This window comes from Lagopus leucura, unplaced genomic scaffold (assembly GCF_019238085.1).
Source record: "Lagopus leucura isolate 7727_CA_CO unplaced genomic scaffold, USGS_WTPT01 Super-Scaffold_100002, whole genome shotgun sequence".
NCBI lineage: Eukaryota > Metazoa > Chordata > Aves > Galliformes > Phasianidae > Lagopus > Lagopus leucura.
The window spans coordinates 46,184,072-46,194,105 of NW_024962263.1; the positions used below are offsets into that span (position 1 = coordinate 46,184,072).

At 42.5% G+C, this 10,034-nt stretch overlaps 1 protein-coding gene across 2 annotated transcripts in view; it reads right to left on the reverse strand.

Annotated features, from left to right (window-relative positions):
• Positions 1–4,805, reverse strand: part of OSBPL1A (oxysterol binding protein like 1A) — a 71,926-nt gene extending 67,121 nt beyond the window's left edge. Inside the window, exons 1-2 of one of the 2 annotated variants that reach the window (XM_042869560.1) lie at positions 4,794–4,805; positions 452–574 (exon numbers count right to left, since the gene is read on the reverse strand). In XM_042869560.1, the coding sequence (XP_042725494.1) occupies positions 452–572 (121 nt within the window). In that variant the 5' untranslated portion in view covers positions 573–574; positions 4,794–4,805. Of the gene's footprint in view, positions 1–451; positions 575–4,754; positions 4,769–4,793 lie in introns of those variants that run through there. The other variant, XM_042869559.1, reaches the window with a different exon arrangement.
• Between the last annotated feature and the right edge of the window lie 5,229 nt (positions 4,806–10,034).

The following is a 10,034-nucleotide window of genomic DNA, read 5'->3' on the forward strand; positions in this document are numbered from 1 at the left end:
ACAGGGATGAAACGCAGACCTGAAAATCCTATCTAGCAGAGCAAATACAGCACCTGATCAGTAGCCTTCATGGAGACTCCATACCTCCCTGAACCACCCCCTGGCACCATGGTCTGTTTTATTTACCATCATAAAGCTTCAAAGTTGGTATAAGCTTGAATATAGGCAGAAAGAGGTATCAATTCTTTTGTCTTGTTGACATATTTCTATCTCCTGTGGATTACTCAGAGACTTTATGTACATTTTTCTGTACTCTGTTTATATGCTCTTTACCCTACAGTACCCTCTACGCCTAAGTACAGCCTTAAGAGTCATGGGGTAAAAACACTTGTATTAATGTTTTACATTACTCTACTGAGTGTTCCAAAGAAAGCAGGGTTATACTATCACAGACAACTCCTCTATCTGTAGCTTAGCATGAGTTCACAACCATTTGAGGAGAGCTACTAACCTTTACAGTTGATGTCAAAGATTATTTCTCCTTTGCTCATGGTATCCAACAGCTGCTTAACTTCTTCAGCATTTCCATTTCTAGCATCATGGAGAAGCTGCTGTTCTGCTTCGGTACTCATCTCTAATAAAAAAGAATCAATTTTACAATGTCTTATGTGCTATAAGATATTGCTTAATATTATTTCTCTTTTCTCCCTCAAATAGTGTGAAAAAGACTATTTCCTATGTGGAGCACATTTAATGCACAAGCTGTTCTTAATTGTCCAGTTATGCCACTAAGAAGCATTAAAATTCTTCGTATCAGCAGAGCACTTAAGCTTTTCAAAGGGAACATGGGAGAAGGAGAAATGTACACATTTTAGACCAGGTATGTCTTCAGAATTAAGAGAAACTTACTTTAATTGCCAACACTCCAAATACCCATCAGAGACTGAAAGCATCATCTCTTGGAACTCAGAAATTTGACCCCCCAAATTGACTTGAAGGGAAGTCAGATTCTCAGCTTTGTAGATTTCACCTTCTCTTTAGCAGTACAATAAAAGAACTCAAGTTTTCAAAGCAGCCTCAGAAGACATTAATGCAGTATGCCATTTGTTGCTCTTAAAAACTGCAGTAAAAGTTTGCCCAAATTAAGTGTCTCCAGTTTAGTACCTTCAGATGACACACAGAGATTACCTGAGCCTGTAGAATCAAAATTCCTATTCAGTTAATGATTGCAAAGAATATGACAAATCTAACATAGTCAGATTTCCCATAGTTGCAGAAGTTTTGATCAGACCTGCATGCTTATGCTCTGCTGTCTTGGAGAGGCAGCTTGACTGCACCACGTGCTCTCAGAGCTAAAACACATGCAGGGAGCTCCTGCACTATGGTTAAATGGGAAAGCACTCAGCAAGAAAAGACCATGAGAACATTGCTTAAGCAATAAAAAGCCTCTAACAGCAACAGATCTTGTTAATATGAGATAGAAAAAGAGGAATCTACAGCAGGCCAAATGGCCAAATGGCCAGCAAAGCAGAGAAGAGTCTTCTCTATCTTTTGCTCAATCCGCAAGGAAGGAGGAGGGAATCCATTTTCAGATGGAGGGATGTGCCGAAGACTAAGCAAGACCATTCTAGCACATTTCAGAATAGACTGGTCTGATCTCCTGCAAACTACTGCAGACACAGCATACAACCACCCCTCCAACACTGTTTAAACAATACTCTTGTTGGTGCCTGCTTATCAGTCCTGCCAGCAAAAACAGCATTAGTACTTCTAGAAATCCTTCAAGCCCTAAAGCTATCTTCTGCTTTAAGCAGGAGCCTATCCACTTGCCGAGGCAGCACAGCAGTTTGCTATTAGTGGGACAGCATGGTTTTCTCCTGTGAATTGGTTCTGTCAGTGTCCAGTGGAAGATCAAAATCAAACATGTTAATGCATTATCATTTGTATAATGCATTATATAATAATTATATCGTGCACATACAAGCAATGCTTTTTCTGAAGCAATGCTATACCACATCAGTGGGGATACAGAGACAGAGCTCATTGCTCATTTTGCTGGCTCATTTTGCTGGCTCTGGGAAAGAGAAGGGACAGAGGGAGAGAAGCAAAACAAAGCTCATCTTTCACTTCCCCCCTCCTCTCCCAATATCTCTTCAGCAATCTCTCAAATATATTAGATGACAGGGAGTAATGACAGGATTATATTTCTCTCATTTGTCAGCATCCCACGCACACTGCAGGAAGAAAAAGCAATTCACTTCCAACACATTAAGAACCTGCGGCTTCCATTTAGTATCAATGAGAAGGAAGGAAGAAAAGACTGCTTGGGAAGGAAATCAAGAAACCGATCCAAATACACAACTCTTGCATGCAGTAAGGCCAGTTATGTGCATGAGCAGAATGTTAAGCAGCTTAAGATACACAGAAAGCTGAATCACTTGGTAAAACTACTTATGTGATTTCCCCCCACAAATAGGCACCGGATTTAAGTTGCTGTGACTTGTTTGTACTCTTACTGCAAATATGGCACAGCAGCTAAGAAAGATCTGTCTGCTTTGCTGTTTCACTGCTCAGGCCAAATCTCCAATTTCAAATACGCTTTGTAAGGCTGAAGTATGCAGTCATGCAGAAGAACGACTGTCTGGATATTAGTCATAGCTAGAAGGATCATTCATAGGAAACTGTTCCTACTACTGGGGCTAGAAAGTGAATCTGCGTGCAGCTACTTACTAGATAAGTGATACAGAACCTGAAGTTTTAGCTAGCAAGCTAAATTAAGTGCCTAAATGAAGCTGGCAGCAAAGGGACTCTTTTCAGAACTTAGCATCATCTTCCCAACACTGTTTTAAGCAATATGATTTGCTGCTTAATGGAGATGAGCAACTGCCAGGGGAATTTTGAGCAGCAAGCTGAGAGTACTGAAAGAAATCAATACAGAGGCACTGAAGCTGCATGTGCTTGCAATTTCATTTCTTGTGTCTGCATCCCACTGCAGAAAGGTGTTTATTGGTTGGCCACACAGCCTGCATCAAAACAGCTCCAAAATCATCACCGACTGGCTTCAAAGTAGTGGGATAGATGGCCAGTATCAAGGCAAAACTTAAGGGTTTAATTTGGATTTATTACTCATACAATACTACTTACAACTTAATTTATATGCATTGTGCTGCCTGCATGCAAAGCTACCAGCCACTTCAGAGAGCTGACATCTGCTCACACTCAGATGCTGCCATCATTAGCTCATTTCATTCATCAGCAGATACAAGTTACACTGCCTTTCATGGCTCATCTTTATGCCTGGTACTGTTGAAAAGCCTGTGCACCAGTCTCTACAGTCACTGCTACGCTTTAAGAAAATAACACAAGAAGAACATAATATCAAGTGCTTCCTATATAACTGAGATATGACTGTGAGGCACTTGTGTTGAACTCATTACTACCAACCAAGCAGGACTTGATTGCTAATTTAATCTTATTCTTCAAGAACATATAAAGAATAACATTTAAGACATAACATCTGTTATACCTTCCTCTATGAATCCTCTATGCCAGAGCAATGCCCTCCCTTGATTACAGCCTTCACAGAGGGGCTGTTTGTCCCCACCCCACTAGAGCCCAGGTTACCACCCTGCTTAAGATATCTAACCATGAAAAACCGCCTGATGGCTGCTGATATAGGAAATGCAGTTACTCAACTGCTAGAAGAACACAAGCAAAAACAATTAAAAAAAAAACCTACAAGCAGCAAAAAAAGGACCAACTCTGCCCAATTTAAGGCTCTGAGTCAGCAGACCTCTTCTACCATTATTTTAGTATTTTTCTATCATCATTCTACTTATTCTGTAGGGTGGTGAGGCACAGCTACTCAGAAGTGGTGCCCCATCCCTGGAGGGCTCAAGGCCAGGTTGGACGGGACTCTGGGCAGTTGAGCTGCTGGGTGGCAGCCCTGCCCAAGGCACAGGGTGAGCTTTGAGGGTCCCTTCCAACTGAAGTAATTCTGTGGCTTTCTGATAGCAGGACAAGCAGCATGGCCAACAGCAGGTACGGCGGCTGCTGTTTCAGGAGATCTCCCTTCAACAGCAAAAACCAGACTCCTGCAGGAAGATCCTCACACGTGCCAGCAGGCGCGCCACAGAGCGATGCTGTAAAAGAGGGAGCAAAAACGCTCCAAACCACACCGACAGACAGAACCTGCCCGTGAGCCCACGCCGAGCGTCTCGGCTGCCTTAACCTCCAGCCAGCGGGATGAACACGCTTCCACCACACGGCCTCATGGCGCTTCATGTGCCAGCAGCGCCCTGCCGACAGCCGCTAGCACAGACGCACAACCCGTACCTGTTCCACGCCCTCGCAGAGGCATCGAGCCGAGCGCAGTTCCCAGGCACCTCCTGTAGCCCGCTGCGTGCACCCAGCTGCCTGTCAAAGACCTTCTTTCAGCCAAGAGACCCGAATGGGGTTTATGAGAGGCACGGGACATACGAAGAGCGCTTACACAGAACGAGAACTTCAGCAGCCCCCCTACAGCCCTTCACCTACATACAGGGCCAAGCCTTCTGGTGGCCCAGCACCCCCCTGACTGCGGCCGGCCGGCCGGCCTGCCTGCCCTGCGGCCACCCATGAGAGCGATAACGACGGCAACAACGCAGCTGGAGAGCACCACGGAAGAAAACGCAGCCGGGCCGCGCGGGCCGACCTGCCGCTGCCGCCCCCCTCAGCGCTCCGCTCCTCGCCGCCGCCGCCCGCCTCAGACGCGCTACATACAAACACACGAACAGATGCCCCCAACGCCCCTCACCCCGCGCTGCCATACACACCGGCCTCGCGCGTGACCGGCCCCGCGGCCGCTCCCTCACCGCCGCGCAAGGCGGGCGCCGCTCCGCCCCCTGCCCACCGTCGTCCCCTCAGCGCCGGTGGGATCGCTCCGCGGGCCTAGGGCCGGCCAGGCTTCCTGCGAGCCGTGTGAGGGGCTGGGAAAGGGTAGGCGTAGTTGTGCGCCCTCTCGTCGTGTCAGAAACTCGGCAGCGACCGCCCTTCCCAGCGAGGAGGGAGGAGTGGTGCGGCCTCGGGGCTGCTGGAAAACAGGAGGCGAGTGGCTGTGGCTCCTGAGGGAGGCGCGTGGAAAACGACCTCGGAAGAGGTCTTCGAGTGAAAAAGTGAGGAATAAAGGTGGTTTGGGGAATCACTTTCATGCTGCGTAATCGCCTTGCATATTGTTCGTGCAGGAACTGGCAGGAGGGCAAGGAAGCTCTGTGGTGCTGAGGCGCAGCCCAGCTGTGTCACATGCTGGAAAAGCCGTGGGTGCCGTGAGAAAGTATCTCTAACGGTTAGGATGAAGTTTCTGTTCCAAAAGTGGCAAGTTCGTACCTGAGCAGTTATTGGGAAATTCTTAGGACATAAATAATGAGGCATGCTTTTTTTTTTTTTTTTTTTTTTTTTCACTGCCTGTAACTTTGTGCATCACTGACACTTTGAGAACGAAGAGCCAAAAGAACGGCAGTTCCACACCTGTGGAGATACTACATCTGTGCTGTGTTTGGATTTATCCTGCTTTTCATTAGTTCGAATTAGATGACCATAGGTAGGAGACCTGCTTCAGCAATAAGTACCTGATATCTGAGACCTTCACTGAAGGGTACCATTGTCTTTTTCTCTGGAGTGGCTCTTTGGGTTGCACTCCTTACTTTCAGAACACTGACTGCCCCATGCCCACTTTCCTCTCTTTTGTTGCATGCTCCTTTGCTCTTATCTATCTGAGCTTCTTTCCCTATTGTTTCTTCTTTCTGGCACTACACCTTTTGCAATGCTGTAATTGCCCCAAGCAACATCACAGTTAAACCAAGCCTCCCTTCCTTTTCCTTTTTTTATTGTGATACATACGCACGCATTAGATGTTTACAAATGTTGTTATATTTGTTGTATTTTTGTACAGCATTTATAGTACCCCTTAGCTAGCTAATTATGGTGTAGCTCAGTCCTGCACTGGGAGTTAGGGCATTGAATTGGGAAACAACATCAATGCAGGGGTTCTTTTGGATCTCAGTAAGAAAGACCTGACTAAAAACGGCTTAATAAAATACAAATGTTTCAATAAGGCAGAGTAAGGGAAGTAAAACAGATAGTAAATCTTATGACGTTTCAGATGCTCTGCATCCCCTGTTCATGCACCATCTGTGGAACGATGTGGAACTCCTCCTTTGGCTATTTATTATATAACTTTCTGAAAAGGAAACAGCTATTCATAGAGGATACTTGCATGAGAAACTCTTGCTATACTGTCAGATAAAAGCAAGGCCACACTAGTGTTGTAATCACCAATACAAAGTGGGAGCTGCCGCAGGCTCCTCTTTTGTAATGAGCTGGTGGAGTTTATCCTGAGGATAAAGGATTTATGCACCACCGCACAGCCTAAGGATGCAGCACAGACCTGTGCTTACTTAGATTAACTGTGCTGTGAATCAGTGACTCTTCCATGTACAATCGTGTCCTGGTCAGCATCACTACACATCCTATGCTTCAAGAAGCATCTATTATTTACAAGAGCTTTGCCTCCTTGAACACCCCAGAGTAATAATCCAGTGAGTTTTGGACTCTGAAGTGTGTAAATGCAAATAACAGTGCTGCTAATATCAAGGGTTCTGTCTGCTGTGAATGTACCTTTTCTATTCCATGTCTTTTTTCAGGCAACCTGCTGAAATTAGTGATGCAGAAAGCATGAAATACTTCCCATGCTAAGGTTGAATGCAATGGCAAACAGCCTCACACAGAACTTGCTGAACCATTCTGTCAATTATTTTTGCAGTACTTTACCTCATGTCCTGCTCTGGGATGGGGCAATGGGGCAACGTGACTGCAGAATGTGAAGCTGTAATAGCATAACCTTGCCTGAGGAGAAATTGATTTAGACGGGGAGCTTCCACTTTGTGTAGTGCATAATCAACTAGTTGAATTCATTGCTGCAGGCAAACAAATCTTATGACTAGTAGTATAAGAGCTGGAAATTTTCAAATAATACTGCCCTTTATTGTAATTTATTGGGAAAAAAAAATATTACTAACAACTAGACAAACAAGATGCTGATCATTTCCCATTTTACAAGGTACTGCTCACAGTTGAGGGAAAGACAAGCATCTCCCTGTGCTCCTTCTGGCACTGCACAGTTGATCTAGGTTGCTGGTAGTTTAACCACTGAAGGCATAACTTTTGGAAAACAATTCATACTTAGAAAGGAAAACAGAATAACTGGGCATTTATATTACTACCCCTCATGAAATTTCACATTCAGCACACGACACTTTTTGTTTTCTTTCTCTTCAGAATAAAGCATACCAGTCATGTTTGAAGATATTTGATTTGTGGAGATGATTAATGAAGTAAGAAATGGCACATGATAGGTTGCTTCTATGTTTTTACACAGCAAAATATTTAATGACTGAATGTTCAATAATTGGCTAACAGTCATTCAACTGAAACTAAAAAATTGTTTCCTAATAGCTTGTACACAGACCTGATATACCTCTTGCGCACTATGCTTGAAGTACAGTGAACATAGGGCCTGGTTGTTCTTCCAGACCTCTGCGTATTTGCCTGCTAGAAGACAGGCATGGAACAATTAACAACTGTGCTGACACTCTCAGGCATGGTCCCTATGGATCTTCATAGAATCATAGAATCATTTGTGTTGGAAGAGACCTTCAAAGGTCATCTAGTCCAACTCTCCTGTAATGAGAAAGGACATCTATAGCTCGATCAGGTTGCTCAGAGCCCCATCCAGACTGACCTTGACTGTGTCCAGGCATGGACAACCACCACATCTCTGGATAACAGTGCCTCACTGTGCTCTTGAGTAGCTTTTTTCTTATATAGTTTCTTATACAGTCTTCTTCATTTACAAAGGACAACTTCCAGTGAGAGATGAAAGCAATTTTTCGTGTTCTGAACTTTCTGCAATAGGATATCTTATAGGTGCAAGTTGGTTGCTGATATTTACTGAGGGGAAGTAACCCTATAGAGTGGTTAATTTGTAGTTGGTGTGAGCCTGATTAAGTGTTGAAACTGCTCACTTCAGCTCAAAGCAGATCTAAACCAAGTTCAGACAGTTTCTGGAGACATTCTCGAGCAGAAAGAATCATATGGTAGTATGCATTTGACATGCCCTTTTTATGTGAATGCAGATACAGCAGGAGAAAAATGTGAGATTTATTGATTCTTTTTTGCCAGGAGGCTTCTAATAACTAACCAGTAGTTATAACATTGTGGAAAAGCTTTCTCGAGCTCTACACAAGATGGGTGTGCTTCTATAGACAGCATGCAACTGGATGGTGGCTAAAAAAGAAATGTTCTTAACTGAAGCATCACCAAGTTACTTGTACAGATGCTTCTTCTAGGTCTTACCAGCCAAGTAGCCTTAGGCCAAGATTTGGGTTTGTTCAATGCAGTCTTTTATTGTGATTTAATCAATTTGGTCTGATTTAATTTCAAAACAATAAACAAGCTGCATGAGGAGAGATGAAGCTTATACCTAATTTTGTCAGTTTAGCCCCCACTCTATCAAAATACATATCTATGCAATTGAAATCAGTTGAACTATTTCATGCTTAAATGTTTACATATCCCTTACTGAGCGATTCTTCATTGTTCTAAATTTTCCTCATTTAAAAGGAAAGAAGTTGCAAATGCACAGTGCCACTTCAACAGTTGCATACAAAATCAAACAGATTAACTGATATTTTGTTCTGGTATTTTAGTAATTTTTTTTCTTATCAACTGTGACATTTTACTCCTAACCAGCATTTACTGTGCGCTGTCAAGCTCTATACAGTTATCCTAATATCACTTATGCACCACATTGGTTTATTTTATCAATATAATTTATATAAACTTTGGAAAATGAACTTAAAAAAAATCCGACTGTTAAAGATAATGTACAAGAAATTAATCTCAAATGAGCAGAAGTTACATGCATAGAAAAAATGACAATGTTCAGTTAGTTCCATTTCATTTATAGTAACCCAAACACGTAGCTATTTACCTCCCCCCTCTGGACAGATTTGGTAGTAGAAAGTAAACAGCACATTAAAAAATGTTTTGGAATTTTTGTTACTTTTTTCCTTTCAGAACTGCTGATTGCTTTTCAATGCATTGAATTTAGATAACATCCTTCTTAATTAAGATTTTTGTGTAAATACTGCTTCCTTATCTACATGAGCATTAGTTACATTTCATTTAAGTCTTTTTTTCCCTAGGATTAGATTCTGGTTTCAGAATGACATCAGTAATGATCCAGTGTGTTTTCTTGTCCTGACAAGAAAGAACAAGGAATCTGCATTCCCTTTAGTAATCTGGGCCAATTCCTGATCTTCAGGGTCTTCCTTTGCTTAAGTGATTTGATTTGAGCTTTAAGTGTATTTGTTTGCCATCCCAAAGGCAGATCTATGGACCGAAGGTTACATTTGGTAACCATTTTAAGTATCAGAGTTCATGCATCGCTGTGAACAACATCAATAGGAGAGACTCCTCACTGTTAAGAACTGTGAGATTCATCAGTCTGAAAGTTAAGGATATGTATTTCATAACCTTCTTTAATAGAACATTGATTTGAGACAAAGAAATTAATCAGCTGTTAAACACTCCTGGGCAGCATATCAATTCAGCTGCTCTTAAATTTATAAGACTACTTAGTATGAGGATAAGTGCAGCATTATCTTTTCTAGATCCTGGTAACTTAAAGCTTTCTACTATGTTTTTATCAGAAGATAACTTATGAAAACCTACCTTTCTGTGTAGCTATCCATCTCTCTATCTATCTAAATGGAGTATGTGACTTTACTTGCCTGATAAAAAGTGCATTTTTGCCATGTTCTGACTGGGTGCATTCTTTTTATAATTGTTTAAAACAATTGAATACCCTTTGCCTGTGACAATGAAGACAAATGCAGTATCTTGCTAAGCTTGGAAAATATCCCTTTCCAGTTGTCAAATATGGGACAACCATTAGTATTTATAATCTCACAACTGAAAATTTACCTATTAGTCTAGGTACTCAAACAACACCAGGATAGAGTTCTGCTTTTTTTTAATTACTACACGTGGATTAA